Raw genomic sequence first — 18,109 nt, 5'->3', positions numbered from 1 at the left:
ATATGACATGTTTCCCAGCATAATCAGTTCATGCACCCAGGACAGAAAGGGTGCAGTCTCATACTGATAAGTGGGCTCCACTGCTAAGTTCTTTGTAAATTTGGTTCAATTTTGTTATTACTGAAACACCATCACATACAATCTCTACCTATGAAATTTCAATTTATTTCCTCCTCCCCTTCTGCATGTCTCCATTTTTTGTCAGATAGTGTATTAAATATTACAGAATAAGCTAAAATTTAAGGTACTACATGTTTGAAGAGCAAAGATGTGTTTGCATGCATAGTTTAACTGTCACTATGGTAGAGACTGAGACATGGTTACGTTATATTCACTACCCCAGCATAAAAATAAACCAACATTTTAACAAAATACACTTTGTTGCTACAAACACACACATACTAACACACTTACAGCTGCAGATGCACTAAAACTGAACTTTTAACTACCTTTAACTTATGCAGCAGCATTTTAATCACTAAAATATAACATTTAGGTGCACTTACAAATTGTAGTGATATTTTCAGTGTTAATGTTGCAAACAGTCTGCTCAAAAAGAGCTGCTGTGATAATCTACTTTTGCTGGTGCGATCAACATTTACTACAGGGTACTTAGTAGATCCGTATTATGCCATTTCTTTAGATTTTATCAGTAATGTTTCGCTAAGCTTACCTGTCCAGAATGCAGGACACCAGTAGGCTCTCAACTTCACTTGCATCAATATTCAGCTCTTTAGAGATAAAAGGGATGTGAATTCGTGTGTATGGTGTGATGAGCTTAATAAGTACTTGTGTTCTTATATTCCGCAACAGATCTGGAACCAAAAATTACAATAACAAATTGCTGAAATTGTGAGGGGAAATCATCATCATCATCATCATCATCATCATCACAAACAGTATGCTCCACACACACACACACACACACACACACACAGATATATATATTTTGCAGTTAAGTTTCATTTATCAATTCTTATCTTCTACTTGAGCTACAGGTTACTCATTGGCTGGATGATTAAAGGGACCAAACTACCAGGTAATCAGCCTTTTTCCTCAGGCAAACACATCTAAATGACTGTAGATCAGAGATAACCTACCACACAAAAGCCAGGGGAATAGAATACAAAGGTCTATGAAACACCAACAAAGGTGAGATAAAGGACAAACACAAAAAAGGGAGACAGACGAAGAAAGGCAGACAAGTTGCCCCATCTAGTGAGCAGCCAGAAGCTCCCAAAAGCAATGTGCAATGAGGGGACATACATCCCTCAGCCCCCACCACTTACCACAGGTACTCCACTCAAAAATTTCCTGCAAAAGATTAGCAACATGGATGGGTCAAAAAATGCACAGAGAGACAAAAGATGAACAAGTCTGATGGATCATGTGAGAGGGGGGAAGAAGAGTACAAGAGCAGGTAAGGTGATGACCAGGTTGGACCACCAAGCCCAGATAGCCACAGCCCAGTCTGGGCAGAAGAGGCAACAGTGTTCTGCCAACCCCTCAATGGGCCAATAAGGTTAAGTGCATTTCCTTAAAGAGAGTGGTAAAAGCTTACTTCACAAATAAAATGTAAAACTAAGCCAGCTGTTGAGGCATCATGTCCTAAGACCAGGGGTATCGAGTCAGGGAGATTAAGAGAGGGTCGCAGGGTGGATAGGTTGGAACAATCCAGCAGAATGTGGACCACTGGCAAACAGGAAGCACAACGACAGTGGGGTGGGTCCTTGCAACAGAGGAGGTGACTTATGAGTCGGCCAATTATGGCTGATGAGGAGCCGGCAAAGGACATTACAGTCCTTCTAAGATGTGTGCGTGGATGACTTCCAAGATTCATAGTCTCCTTCATCACCCAGAGTTAGTTTGGTGAAGTCAGAGTAAGCCATTCCAAATTTCTTAAAACTTGGCAGCATAATACGATCTGAGGTCTGCTTCCAAAATACCTATCTCAGGAGGCTGATTACTGGTGGCCTGTTTGGTCAGGCTATCACTGAGTTCATTGCCGGGTATCCTGAAGTGGTCCGGGGCCCAGACAGAAGTCACCGAGTGTCCACATTGCTCGAGGGCATACAGGGAGTCCTGAATAGCAATGACCATGGGCTGGCAAGGGTAACACTAGTCGAGAGCTTGCAAACTGCTCAAGGGCACGCTCCAGATGAGAAAGGACGCACCGACACAGGAATGAATATGTTTCAGAGCATGAGAGACGGCTACCAACTCAGCAATGGAAACACTACAGCCATCCAACAAGGAGTGCAGTTCAGTACGTCCCGTGAGGGTATAAGCAAAGCCTACACCACCAGCAACCTTCGAGATGCTCCAAGGTTGGAGAAAAATTGGTGGTGGAGGGACCAAGTCTTTCGGATCATGTGGTAGGTCAGGATGAAGCTGTGGCAGAGGGATGCACCATGGAGGTGTACGTGATTGGGTTTGGAAGAGAGGTGGAAGAGCAAATGGAATAGTGATCATAATCCCTGATCTGGGTCTCCGCTGCGGGAGATGGATTTCTGTGTTTGGAATGAGGAGACGGTAGTTCGGTTGCTTAGGGGAGCTGTGAACATGGGTAGCATGATCGACAAGTTGTTGTTGATGCCTGATCCATAATGGAGGGACCCAGCCTCCACGAGTAAGCTGTTCACAGGATTAGTTCCAAAGGCTCCTGTCACAAGCTGAACCCCACAGTGGTGCGTTGGATCCAGTATCCTCAATGCTGAGGGTGATGCTGAACCATAAGACAGACCCTCATAATCAAGATGAGATTTATCAGGCCTTAAAGTGCAGTCAGCACAACCACTTAAGATGGTGAACATGGGGAATCTGTACCAACCGAGAATCAAAGACCAGTCCTAGAAAGCAACAACTCTTCACAACAACGAGGTAAAGTTCTGGTTGTGGGTACAATGTTGATAGAAATGCATGACGTGAGTCTTGACAGCTGAAAATGAAAAGCTATGAATGAGGGCCCATGACTGCACCTTTTGAATGGCATCTTGCAGTCTATGTTCAGTGATACCCATACTAGAGGAGGAATAGTAGAGGAAAAAGTCATCAGCATCCAAGGAGGGTGAAACTGGGGACCCCACAGCTGCTGCTAGACCTTTGACGTCGATAGAGAGGGACACTAAGTAAAGAGCCCTGTGGGATCCCACTCTCTTGGATATGGGGGTACTGTGGGAAGTACCAAATTGAAACTGAAACATACAGTGCAACAGGAAGTTCTGGATACAAATTGGGAGCCGATCCCAGAGACTGCACTTGTGTAAGGTAGCAAGGGTATAGTGTCACCAAGTGGTGTCATAAGTCTTTTGCAGGTCAAAGAAGATGGCTGTAAGATGCTGAAGTTGAGCAAAGCTATTCAGATGGCAGACTCCAGGTAAACCAGGTTATCAGCAGTGGAATGGCCTTGCGTAAACCATCCTGGGATGGAGCCAGAAGACCCCGAGATCCAAGGAGCCAACACTGCTGTCAGCTCACCATGCATTCAAGCACCTTACAGAGAATATTGGTGAGATTTATTTGGCGGTAACTGTCTATCTCTAGACGGTGCTTACCTCATTTTAGCACTGGGACAATGATGCTTTCTCCCCACTGGGATGGGAACTTGCCCTTACTCCATATGTGATTGAAGATGGCAAGGAAATGATGGCGACAATCCACCAACAGGTGCTTGACTATTTGGTTCTCGATACAGTGTGGCCCTGGGGCAGTGGGCTAGGACATGACAAATTACCACTTGCTGAACGAAGCATTATATGACACCACGTGATGAGTAGTGAAAGACAATTGCTTTCACTCCACCTGCTGTTTTAGGACACGAAAGGCCAGCTGATAATTCTCCGATTCCGATGCTGAGGCTCGAGCACAATGCAGAGCAAAATGTTCAGCAACAGCATCTGGGTCAGCAGACAGTACATTCAAGGTAATATCAGGTACACGTGCACATGTCTGGTACCATAGGGACGTCTGATCTTAGAACAAACCTGCAAAGGAGAGGTACGTGATCTGACAGTTGAAACATACTGTTCCCAGCATTCTAGCTTTGATTAGGTGGCAGACCTGAGCGCAGAGCCCCTTTAGGGAAGTATATGGCGAAATTGATCAAAAAGCGATCTTTTCCAATTATTATCTCTTCATAATATTTTATCTCTCTCGAATAATTTGATGGGTCATTTGTTGATTAATTCCAACTGAAAGCATAGTTTTTATTATTTCAAACTGAATAGTGCAAGTCTAAAAAAATCCAGTCATTCTGCACTTACTTCCTTAAGAATCTCTGTCTCTGGAACTATTCAATCTAGAAGGCTGTGGTTTTCAGCTATTTATTCCATGAATTCATATCAATGTTCGTGTTAAAAGGTTGGATGCTGTGTGTAAACAGAAATGGTGGTATTCCACAAGCAGTTTGTGGAGACTCTAAATGGTAAAGGGAGACTTGCACACAAAAATATTGACAAACTCCAGCAACATTATAGAACAGCAATCAGAAACAATACACCTGACTTACACGGGATGAAAAGAGCAGTGTGGGCTACATTCTCCCAAAAATTAGCCACTGATGATACATCTATACAGGGTCTTTGCCCACCTGGTGTTGATTCATGGTGCAAATACCTCAAAGCTCATGCAGATGCTGTAACATCGTTCAATGATAGTGATAAGGGAAGAATTAGGGCACTAGAGAAACTTGGTATCACTCCAGGAGCCAACACACTGCAAGCCTCCCAATGAATGGATCAACTTAGGATCATGAAAGCCCAGTGTGCAACAGAGGAAATGACTAAAGAAGTAAGAGGTAGGAGAAGAAAGAAGCTTTCAGGTTTGCAGGATGATCAAGAACAGGATCCATATAATGCTGATTATGCGCCTGGCTGTTTTTAGGAGCTGGCATGCCTCCATTCACAATTTAATAGCAAATGAAACATTTAAAGTCGGTTTCCCGAAAATGACTATTTTAAAAATTATACGACCCCTTATCTCAGGAACTATTACAGATATGAGTATCTAATTTTACATTATGTTACCTCTTAGTATCTGCTCCTGCTGAACCACCAAAACATTTCTACCCACAATGTTTTTTTTTTTACTTACAGAAACAAAACTGGATTTAAAAAAAATTGAACGTATATTTTAAAAAAATTATGACTGATTATTTCCAGAATGAGATTTTCACTATGCAGCGGAGTGTGCGCTGATATGAAACGTGAACGTAGCAAGCCAACGCCCAGTGAGACCCAGTGCTATGCGTCCGCACTCCTCGATGTTCGCAGAACGAATAACGCTCCGTGCTGCGGCGCAGTGTAACCCAGCAGCTTATCGCTGACATCACATCCTGTTACGCGCCAGTCTCAGCGTGCAGCAGCAACCGCAACTTCCGGCCAAGCGGCGGCCGAAGGTGACCTTAACGCGATTTTCCAGCATCACGGGCCTAGTAAAACTAAGGCCCGTGCGCCCTTAGGCGCCGCTATGTTGGCCAAAGAACTTAATGCCACAGATAAAATATTCCAAGTCGGAGATATTACGTCCAGTTCAAATAAAGATTATTGTTAATAGTTTCTTAAAAAGGAGATAAGGAAAGGAGATAAGGAATTTTTATTGTCTATAATACAACATATGGTCACCATTAATATTTATTTTACAATTGCCATTTCCGACTTTGGCCCATATGAACAAATACTCATCAGCATTTAATTTCTTCTTCTTCCTCGTAGACAAAATGAATGGCATGCTGGGAAACAATGTACCATAAGGCTGTTTAGCCAACAGTCCTGTAGTCTCAGCAATACTTCAAGTCTTCCAAGCAATAATATTGGTATCTGGAAATGCTTCAAGGCCACGATAGTCAGCATGATTGCCCCAAACAACAGCCAAGGTAAGCCATGTTGAGCCTCCAAACACAGCTTGTACATCACATGTAAAGTTCAGACGAAGTCCACGAAACACATTTGGACCTCCAATTAATTGCTGTTTATTAAACTGCCCAGCCAAGTAATATCAATTGCTTTTAAGCTCCGATACACAGGTACATTGCTCCGCCAGCGACGACGGTAACCTAGACGTCACAGAGGCATTGCTGAGGCACGTTAACACAAGTGAACGTAGCAAGCCAACGCCCAGCAAGACCCAGTGCTATGCGTCCGCACTCCTTGATGTTCGCAGAGCGAATAACGTTCTGTGCTGCGGCGCAGTGTAACCCAGCAGGTTATCGCTGATGTCACATCCTGCTACGCGCCAGTCTCGATGGACACAAGATTGTCAGTGGTAGAGCGACCCCGGAGGAAGCCGCCCTGACATGGAGCCAGCAGGCCACGTGACTTCAGGACCGAATCCAACTGCCGACATACCATACGTTCCAGCAGTTTACAAAGAATGTTGGTGAGGCTGATAGCTTTCCACACCAAGCGGGTTTTTACCGGGTTTGAGCACTGGAATGATTGTGCTCTCCCGCCATCGCGATGGAAAGATGACATCGCACCAGATCTGGTTGAAGATGACGAGGAGATGTCGCTTGTAGTCAGATGAGAGATATTTAATCATCTGGCTGTGGATCCTATCAGGCCCAAGAGCTGTGTCAGGGCAATGTGCAAGGGCACTGAGGAGCTCCCACTCTGTAAATGGGTCGTTACACGATTTGCTGCGGCGTGTAGTGAATGAGAGGATGTTCCCTTCTAGCCACCGTTTAAGTGTGCGATAGGCTTGGGGTAATTCTCCGATGCAGAGGTTCGAGCAAAGTGCTCAGGAAAGTACTCGGCAATTGCGTTTGCGTTGGTAGATAACACGCCATTTATGGTAACACCGAGGATACCTGTTGGGGCCTGGTATCCAAAAAGACGTTTGATCTTTGCCCAGACTAGGGAAGGTGATGTGTGGCACCCAATGGTTGAGACATATTTCTCCCAACAGTCCTGATTCCGTCATTTGATAAGTTGGCAAATGTGGGCACGGAGCCGTTTAAAGGCTATGAGGTGCTACAGGGAAGGGTGCTGCTTATGCCACTGTGGAGCCTACTGACTCTCCTTAATTGCTTCAGCGACTTCCGGCAACCACCAAGGGACTGCCTTACACCTTGGGCACCCTAAAGAGAGAGGGATCACGTTTTCTGCCGCAAAAACAATTGTTGTAGTCACCTGTCCAACCATGACATTGATGGTACCGTGTGCGGGAGATTCAATGGTGACAGCACAGGTGAAAGTTTCCCAGTCCGCTTTGTTTAAAGCCCATCTGGGCAGGCATCCGTGGGACTGATGCTGGGGCAGTGACAGGAAGATGGGGAAATGGTCATTACCACACAGATCATCACGTGCTCTCCAATGGATACATGGGTGAAGTCCTGGGTTGCAAACTGATAAATCAATGGCCGAGTAACTACCATGAGCCACACTGAAATGTGTGGCAGCCCCAGTGTTTAAGAGACAGAGGTTGAACTGAGACATTTCTGCCTCGGCCAGTAAGCATGGCGCCATCCCAAATGGGTTATCGGCATTAAAAAATCTCCCGAAAGTAGTAAAGGTTTAGGGAATTGATCAATCAGTGCAGCTAATACATTCAGGGGTACTGCACCATCTGGACGAAGATAGACATTGCAGACCGTTATTTCCTGTGTCATCCTTATTCTGACAGCCACAGCTTCAAGAGGGGTTTGAAGAGGCACAGGTTCACTACAGACTGAGTTTAGGACATAAACGCAAACTCCACCTGACACTCGATTATAACCGCTATGGTTCCTGTAATAGGATGTGTCCTATCACCAAATCCCTTCCCTTCGTCAAGTTGTGCCAAAACTTCTTTTTCCCCCCTATTTCATTCAGTACCTCATTCGTGATTAGATAGTCATCTAGTCTTCATCATTCTTTTCAAGTAGCACATTTCTAAAGTTGCTACACTCTTCCTGTCTGCACTGCTGAGCATCCAAATATCTCTTGCATAAAAAGTTACCCTCTACACAGATAGTTCAAGAAAGATTTCCAAACATTGAAATTTGTATTAGATCTTAACAAATTCGGCATTTTCAGAAATGCTTTTCTTGCTATTACCGGTCTGCACTTTATGTCATCTCTACTTCTGCCACCACCAATTATTTTGCTACCCAAATAGCAAAACTCATCTCCTACTCTTTGTGTCATCTCCTAACCTAAGTTCCACAGCATCACCTGGATTAATTCAACTACATTCCATTGCACTTGCTGATGTCATCTTTTAATGTCTTTTCATGACATTGTCCCTTTGGCTCAACTGCTCCTCCTAGTCCTTTACAAATAACAGAATTACAATGTTCTTGGCAAACCTCAACATTATTATTTCTTCTCCCTGAATTCTAATTCCCTTTTCTGGTTGTTCAATGCACACATTTAATAGCATCGAGGATGTCTACTACTTTGCCTCATTCCCTTAACAATTACTACCTCACTATGACATCTCTGTAAAAATTGTAAATGAACTTCAGAATTTCAGTTCTAGTCAAGACTGTCTAACACTTTCTCTAAACCTGCAAATGTTATGCACGGATTTTATTTTATTTAACTGATTTTCTATGTCAAGTCACATAGTCCGTAGTGACAAGGATGTTATTACATTTCTCTGGAAACCAAAATGGTCTTCCCTTAAGTCACTTCTAACAGTCTTCCATTCTTCTGTAAATAAGTTGAGTCAGTATTTTGCACCCACGATTCATTCAACTGGTGGTACAAAAATATTCACACCTGCCAGCACCTGCTTTCTTTGGAACAGGGATTATTACTTTATTCTTACAGTCTGAGGGTATTTTGCCTGTACTACATCTTGCACACAAGATTGTATGGTTTGCTTGGCTCTGCCATGGATCTCAATAATTCTAAAGTAATAATATTGATGCCATGGGCCTTGTTTTGACCTGGGTCTTTCAGTACTCCATAAAATTATCCTTGCAGTATCTTATCTCCTTTCTCACTTTTATTTAATTCCTCTTCCATTTACACAAAAGCATCGTCAAGTTTATTTCTGCTGTATGGCTCTTCTATACATTGTTTCCTTCTTGCAGATTTCCCTTCTTTGGTGAGCACTGTACCACCGTCAGAACTCAGAGCTCTTAAAATTCATACAGCTGCTTCTCATTTTCCCAATAGTATCTCTCATTTTCCTGCAAGTGGCATCTATCCTTCCCCCCACTGAAACATGTTTCTATAGCCTTGGACTTGTCTTCTAGGCATCCTTGATTAGCTATTGTGTACTTTGCCAATCTCACTTTTTAAACAATTGTGTTCAACATAAGATGTATGGTTGAAACAACACTTACAGCAAGCAGTGAAGAAGACATTAAAGCATATCAGAAAAAATTTGTAAACAAAATGAAAAAAACTGACTTGAGGCCAAATTTCAAGAAGCAAAAACTATGACAAAAGGTACAGAGACTCACGTGGTGATGGACGGACAAGAAATCAGTAAGTCAATAAATACACTGATTGAAAAAAATCTGAACACCAAGAAGTTGTGCAAGATAAACAAAAGTTAGTAGGCATGTCTCTACACCTGAAAGATAACGACTATCGAAATTTAGTGCCAGTAGCATATGCGCGGCCCTAGTAGTACCACTCCGAGGAGGCAAATCAGGTTTGTTTTAAATAGCCAATGTAACTGTGATGAGCATTAGTTTCTTTTGAGATTGGACGCTGTGAGATAACATTAGTTAAGAATGCCTTTTAGATGACAAAAGTGTCACTATCAACAGCTCACAGTGTTTGAACGAGGTTGTGTTATAGGGATACGAGAAGCTGAATGTTCCTTCCAGGGTCTTGCAGAAAGACTTGGCAGGAATGCTGCCACTGTACGAATGCTGGCAGCATTGGTCATGGGAAGATATGGTTGCAAGAAGACCAGTCTATGGACAGCACATAGTACTGTGCCTATAGCAGCAATCTGAGCAGCAGTTGGCACCACAGTGACACAATAAATCACTACAAATCGGTTATTTCAAGGAAAGTTTCAAGACAGATTCCCTGTAGTATGCATTTTGCTGACCTCAAAATACCACTGTTTGTTACTTCAATGGTGTCAAGCGAGAGCTCACTGGAGAGTGGAGGGGAGGTCTGCTGTGTTTTCTGATGAAAGCACAGTTCTGCCTTGATGCCAATGAATACTGTGTGTTGGTTAGGAGGTGGCCAGGTGAGACCTGCAGCGAAGCTGTCTGTAGCCTAAACACACTGGACATACACCTGGAGTAACAGTTTGATGTACAATTTTGTGTGACAGCGTGACCATTCTCGTGGTTATCCCATGCACCCTGACTGCAAATTTGTATGTCAGTCTGGTGATTAGATCTATGGTGTTGCCATTTGTGAACAGCATTCCTGGAGGAGTTTTCCAGCAAGATAATGCTCGCCCACATACTGCTGTTGTAACACAATGTGCTCTATGGTGTCGGCATGTTGCCTTGGTCTGCTCGATCACCAACTGTCTCCAAGCAAGCATGCACGGGACATCATCGGACAACAACTCCAGCGTTATCCACAACCAACATTAAGCATCCGTGTATTGATCAACTAAATGCAACAGGCATGGAACTCCACCTCACAAACTGACATCTGGCACCTATATGACACACTACATACACATTTGCATGCTTGCATTCGACACACTGGCAGTTACACCAGTTATTAATGTACCAGCATTTCACTTTTGCAGTGGCTTTTCGCATGCTTACATTACCCTGTAACCTTGCAACACTAACTACTTAAATGCGTTACTCAGACAAATGTAATCCCAAAATTTCATCACTCTATATTAATTAAGTGTGGTGTTGGGATTTTTTTCCATCAGTGTATATATTTTTAGGGTCTGTAATAGCAGAAAGAAGTTCCCGCACTGAGGAAGTGAGGAGGGAAGAACAGTTATGATTAAATTAAGCAAGTTTATAAAGGAAAGAAAATTGTCACTACCGAACAAAACAAAAATGGCTGTAACTTTGATCTTCCCCATACTTTTATACAGACAGAAGTCATAGACAATTAAAAAAAAAATGGATTGCAAGAAAACTTATTATTTTGAAACTTGGGTTTTGGGAAGGATTCTGAAGATTCCATTAATTAAAAAAGTAAAAAATAAAAGCCATGGAAAAAATAAATTAAAAATATCTTCAGAGATCAAAATACTGCAGATGAAATTCTGATACTCTGGATATATCATGAGAGCAGGACATTCAGTAGAAAGAGATGAAATGCGCAGATAGTCAAAGACATAGTAAAAAACAAAAAGACGGATGAAGGACATAAAAGAAAGACTGGAATGACCCCGGCAGACTGAGGACCAAAACAAAAACCAGGAGTGCATGGAGGGATATTATTCATCATGTCATCAGGAGTATGAAATGACTTGATGAGATTCCCTTTTGTCAACTTCATGTGCTGCATTTTTATATTTTCACTTTTTGTCAATGAAGTTTGATATACAGTATTACCAAGCATTTCTATTGGGTCTCTTATTTTTCCTATTTGATTCTCCTCCTGCCTTTACTATTTGATCTCTCAACTATCGTATTCACATCCTTGTTTCTGTCAATTGTTCACTAATGCTTCCTTTGAAACTGTCTACAACCTCTGGTATTTTCAATTTATCCAGGACCCACCATCTTAACTCCCTAGCTTTCTAGCATTTCTTCAGTTTTACTCTTCACTTCACAACCAAAATATTATGGTCAGAGTCCACATCTGCCCCTGGAAATGTCAAACTTTAAACCCCAGTTTTGAAATCTCTGCTTTTACCATAATATAACCAATCTGAAACTTTCCAGTGTTCCCATGTCTCTTTCTCATATACAACTTTCTTTCACAATTCATATATCAAGTGTTAGTGATGGTTAAATGATGCTATGTACAGGTGGCTTCCTCTTTTCTTTCCTTTCCCCCAGTCCGTTTACTACTATTTTTCTTTTCTTCCTTTTTCCAATTATCAAATTCCAGTCACCCATCACAACTAACATTTCATCTACCTTAACTATTTCAATAATTTATTTTATCTTGTGCATTCTGTCAATCTCTTTATCGTCTGCAGAGCTGGTTGGTGTATAAACATGCACTATTGCGGTGGGTGTTGGCTATGAAAATGTGTTCACTATGCTGTTCACAGAGCCTTTCCTGCACTGCTATTTTCTGATCACTGTTAGAGCTTTATCCCTATCTGATTTCGTACTTACAACCCTGTATTCACCTGATCACAAGTCCTGTTTCTCCTACCATCGAACTTTACTAGTTCCCACTATAACATTAACCTGTCCATTTCACTTTTTAAATTCTCTAATCTCCCTACCCAATTAAAGATCTAACATTCCATGCTCCGATCTACAGAATGACAGTTTTGTTTTTGCTGATGACAATATCTTCTTGATCAGTTCCCACCTGGAAATCTGAATGGGAACTATTTTACGTTCAGAATATTACGTGCAAGATTGGTGGGATTAAAAGGAACCAAACTACAAGGCCATCAGTCTTTCCTTTCTATATGTGTCAAGCCACAAAGAGGCCTCAGAAAGGAAGGACACAGAAGACAAATCCTGATGAACCCAACTTTAACTGAGAACCTATATAACCAACACATAGAAGCAAGTAGAAGGGAGAAAGCAGTAAGAGGACAAAGGCGGGAGAGTTTCTCCACCCAGAAAGCAGCTAGAGGCCACCGAGATACCATATGTGATGGGAGATGCACCCTTTGCATCCAAACAGTGGTTCCTTACTCTCCATTAACAGAAGAAAACTAACAATGCAAACTAGTTGATAAATGCCAAAACAAAACTAACTACTCAAATGAGTTGATAAAATCTCAGGAAAAAGAGCAACGACAACAAGACAGTAATCTAACGACAGATGTAGAAGAATAAAAAGAATTACGGAGGTACGAAGAGCATGAGCAAATGAAAAATGGCAGCGATGGGACCTCTGAGACAGAGCAGATGGTGCGACACCACTCCAATACCTCAGGCAGCCAATGAGGCCGAAGTGCCCTACCTCAGAAACAGGAGTAAAAACTACCTTCAAGGGTAAAATGTAAAACCAAATCAGCTACTTTGGCATCTTCCACTAGCACCAGAGATAGGGTTTCAGCAAGTTTTAGGTCTCACCACAAGGTGACCAAATTGGGGCAGTCCAGTACAATGTTGGCACCACACTGACAGTGGGATGGATTCTCATGTCATAGGATGTGGCCATGGATCAGCCAAGTGTGACCAGTGCGAAGTCGACAGAAAATCGTAGATTCCATGTGAGAAGCATGAAGGAAAGACTGCCACATGGTCATGTTTGCCACATCACTCTGCATTGTAATTATCCTTTCCTACAGATGATACTGCTGGGGCTGTGCGGCCACTTGATACAGGTACTTGATGACTACCACTACGTGCTGCGCCAATGAACCCGCGCGCACGTACACACACGCACGTACACACACACACACACACACACACACACACACACACACACACACACACACACACAGAGTGATGGTTACCACATTGGCTCTTCAGTGTATTACTTTTGCCAGAATGGAAGGGTGCAAAGAAAGAAGGCACAAAAGGTGGAATGTACATCACGTTGGGTGACCTTCCCCAAATGATCCACATTTCTGCAAAATTTAGAGGAGAAATGGTAGGTCAAACCCAACAATGCGTTTGCTGTACCAACTTAGGTCTTGTTGGCTGATGATACACGACTACACTCAGTCAATCATGAAGACTGTTGGCACTGCAACTACTGAAAAGACCTCCCCTCTAAATGAACCACAGGTTTATCTAGCCCCTCCACATATATGCCTCTGTTGTTGTTGCACCTAGAGTTTGGCTATCTTTATCACTGAAGTACACAAACCATCCAGTCTTGGCAAGATCCATAGTTCACGGGTGAATGGTTATGAGAATGAAACTTCCATTCTTCAGTAGAAAAGATGATACCAAATTTACTACAAACTAAAGACAAATGTGCAATTACTAGGCTAGTAAGGTATCACTACACAGGTGATTCTAAACTTTCCTTACAGAAACTGAACACTGACTGTTAATAAGTACATTTCTGCATATCACACATGACATATGGCTGACAAAGATGCTTCTTATGAAGCCGAAGACATTCTTTTGGGAAGCAGGGGGTGTGCAAATCAAGACTGTCACGGAATATGGCAAGGATCAGTACTTTCACCCACTAGACAGTTTAATTTGACAACACAGCCTTCCGAAATGCCTTCACAAAAGAAGATGAAGTAAGTATTCCAGAATTTGAATCAAGAACAGCGGACAACGCGAGTAACATAGAAGCAGATATCCTCGGAGTAGTGAAGCAACTTAAATCACTTAATAAAAGCAAGTCTTCTGGTCCAAACAGTATACCAATCAGATTCCTTTCAGAGAATGCTGATGCAGTAGCTCCATACTGAACAATCATATACAACCATTCACTCGAAGAAAGATTTGTACCCAAAGACTGGAAAGTTGCACAGATCACACCGATATTCAAGAAAGTTAGTGTGAGTAATCCACTAAATCACAGGCCCATATCATTAACGTCAATATGCAGCAGGAATTTGAAATGTATATTGTGTTCGAACATTACGAATTACCTCGAAGAAAACAATCTACTGACATACAACACGGATATAGAAAACATTGTTATTGTTAAACACAACTAGATTTTTACTCGAACAAAGTGTTGAGTGCTACTGACAATGGATTTAAAATCGATTCTGTATTTCTGGATTTCTGGAAGGCTTTTGCACTGTACCACACAAGCAGCTTGCAGTGAAATTGCATGCTTATGGAATATCATCTTACTTATGTGACTGGATTCGTGATTTCCTGTCAGAGGGGCCACAGTTCGTAGTAAATGATGGAAAGTCATCAAATAAAATGGAAGTGATTTCTGGCATTCCCAGAGTGGTGTTATTGGTCCTTTGCTGTTTCTTATCTATATAAACAATTTGGGGGACAATCTGAACAGCCGTCTTAGGCTGTTTGCAGATCATGCTGTCGTTCATCAACCAGTAAAGTCATCAGAAGATCGAAACAAATTGCAAAATGATTTAGAAAAGATATCTGTACGGTGTCTTGAAAGGAGGATATAAGATGAACATCAACAAAAGCAAAATGAGGATAATGGAATGTAGTCGAATTAAGTCGGGTGATGCTGAGGGAATTAGATTAGGAAATGAGACACTTAAAATAGTAAAGGAGTTTTGCTATTTGGAGAGCAAAATAGCTGATGGTCGAAGTAGAGATGATATAAAATGTAGACTGGCAATGGCAAGGAAAGTGTTTCTGAAGAAGAGAAATTTGTTAACAACGAGTATAGATTTAAGTGTCAGGAAGTCGTTCCTGAAAGTATTTGTATGGAGTGTAGCCATGTATGGAAGTGAAACATGGACGATACGTAGTTTAGACAAAAAGAGAGTAGAAGCTTTCAAAATGTGGTGCTACAGAAGAATGCCGAAGACTAGATGGGTAGATCACATAACTAATGAGGAGGTACTGAATAGAACTGAGGAGAAGAGAAATTTGTGGCACAACTTGACTAGAAGAAGGGACCGGTTGGTAGGACATATTCTGAGGCATCAAGGAATCACAAATTTAGCATTGGAGGGCAGCACGGGGGGTAAAAACCGTAGAGGGAGACCAAAAGATGAATAAACCAAACAGATTCAGAAGGATGTAGGTTACAGTAGGTACTGGGAAATGAAGAAGCTTGCACAGGATAGAGTAGCATGGAGAGCTGCATCAAACCAGTCTCTGGACTGAAGACCACAACAACAACAACAACAAAAACATGGTTTGAAAACTGGCAGTTGACTCTAAATAATGAAAAGTGTGGGGTCATCCACACGAGTGCTAAAAGGAATCCGTTAAACTTTGGTTACATGATAAATCAGTCAAATCTAAAGGCCCTAAATTCAACTGAATACATGTTAACAGAATCTTCTGTCGGTTCTTGGTGGAACAACATTATAATAAATGAAAAGCACCAGTTTGCTTTTGTTCAACAATATTTTTTTATATTGTGTTAGCTGGTTTTTGGCTTACAAGGCCATCTTCAGACGTTTACAGAGTTGTTGTTGCTGTTGTTGTTGTGGTCTTCAGTCCTGAGACTGGTTTGATGCAGCTCTCCATGCTACGCTATCCTGTGCAAGTCTCTTCATCTCCCAGTACCTACTGCAACCTACATCCTTCTGAATCTGCTTAGTGTATTCATCTCTTGGTCTCCCTCTACGATTTTTACCCTCCACGCTGCCCTCCAATACTAAATTGGTGATCCCTTGATGCCTCAGAACATGTCCTACTAACCAATCCCTTCTTCTGGTCAAGTTGTGCCACGAACTTCTCTTCTCCCCAATCCTATTCAATACTTCCTCATTATCTAATCTTCAGCATTCTTCTGTAGCACCACATTTCGAAAGCTTCTATTCTCTTCTTGTCCAAACTATTTATCGTCCATGTTTCACTTCCATACATGGCTACACTCCATACAAATACTTTCAGAAATGACTTCCTGACACTTAAATCTATACTCGATGTTAACAAATTTTTCTTCTTCAGAAACCCTTTCCTTGCCATTGCCAGTCTACATTTTATATCCTCTCTACTTCGACCATCATCAGTTATTTTGCTCCCCAAATAGCAAAACTCCTTTACTACTTTAAGTGTCTCATTTCCTAATCTAATTCCCTCAGCATCACCCGACTTAATTCGACTACATTCCATTATCCTCGTTTTGCTTTTGTTGATGTTCATCTTATATCCTCCTTTCAAGACACTGTCCATTCCATTCAACTGCTCTTCCAAGTCCTTTGCTGTCTCTGACAGAATCACAATGTCATCGGCGAACCTCAAAGTTTTTATTTCTTCTCCATGGATTTTAATACCTACTCCAAATTTTTCTTTTGTTTCCTTTACTGCTTGCTCAATATGCAGATTGAATAACATCGGGGGGAGGCTACAACCCTGTCTTACTCCCTTCCCAACCAAAGCTTCCCTTTCATGTCCCTCGACTCTTATAACTGCCATCTGGTTTCTGTACAAATTGTAAATAACCTGCCGCTCCCTGTATTTTACCCCTGCCACCTTTAGAGTTTGAAAGAGAGTATTCCAGTCAACATTGTCAAAAGCTTTCTCTAAGTCTACAAATGCTAGAAACGTAGGTTTGCCTTTCCTTAATCTTTCTTCTAAGATAAGTCGTAAGGTCAGTATTGCCTCACGTGTTCCAGTGTTTCTATGGAATCCAAACTGATCCTCCCCGAGGTCGGCTTCTACTAGTTTTTCCATTCGTCTGTAAAGAATTCGTGTTAGTATTTTGCAGCTGTGGCTTATTAAACTGATTGTTCGGTAATTTTCACATCTGTCAACACCTGCTTTCTTTGGGATTGGAATTATTATATTCTTCTTGAAGTCTGAGGGTATTTTGCCTGTTTCATACATCTTGCTCACCAGATGGTAGAGTTTTGTCAGGACTGGCTCTCCCAAGGCCGTCAGTAGTTCCAATGGAATGTTGTCTACTCCCGGGGCCTTGTTTCGACTCAGGTCTTTCAGAGCTCTGTCAAACTCTTCACGCAGTATCATATCTCCCATTTCACCTTCATCTACAGCCTCTTCCATTTCCATAATATTGTCCTCAAGTACATCGCCCTTGTATAGACCCTCTATATACTCCTTCCACCTTTCTGCTTTCCCTTCTTTGCTTAGAACTGGGTTTCCATCTGAGTTCTTGATATTCATACAAGTCGTTCTCTTATCTCCAAAGGTCTCTTTAATTTGCCTGTAGGCAGTATCTACCTTACCGCTAGTGAGATAAGCCTCTACATCCTTACATTTGTCCGCTAGCCATCCCTGCTTAGCCATTTTGCACTTCCTGTCGATCTCATTTTTGAGACGTTTGTATTCCCTTTTGCCTGCTTCATTTACTGCGTTTTCATATTTTCTCCTTTCATCAATTAAATTCAATATTTCTTCTGTTACCCAAGGATTTCTACTAGTCCTCGTCTTTTTACCTACTTGATCCTCTGCTGCCTTCACTACTTCATCCCTCAAAGCTACCCATTCTTCTTCTACTGTATTTCTTTCCCCCATTCCTGTCAATTGTTCCCTTATGCTCTCCCTGAAACTCTGTACAAC

The 18,109-nt window shown here is 41.9% G+C and overlaps 1 protein-coding gene across 1 annotated transcript in view; it reads right to left on the bottom strand.

Annotated features, from left to right (window-relative positions):
• LOC124615295 (COP9 signalosome complex subunit 2) overlaps window positions 1-18,109 on the bottom strand; it is a 95,989-nt gene that overhangs the window by 17,339 nt on the left and 60,541 nt on the right. Inside the window, exon 8 of the mRNA XM_047143081.1 lies at window positions 674-815. Within this exon, the coding sequence (XP_046999037.1) occupies window positions 674-815 (142 nt within the window). The remainder of the gene's footprint in view (window positions 1-673; window positions 816-18,109) is intronic.

The sequence above is a fragment of the Schistocerca americana genome, chromosome 5, assembly GCF_021461395.2.
Source record: "Schistocerca americana isolate TAMUIC-IGC-003095 chromosome 5, iqSchAmer2.1, whole genome shotgun sequence".
Classification (NCBI taxonomy): Eukaryota; Metazoa; Arthropoda; class Insecta; order Orthoptera; family Acrididae; genus Schistocerca; species Schistocerca americana.
Note: the sequence above shows the minus strand (reverse complement) of the source record. Positions and strands in the feature narration are given on the sequence as shown.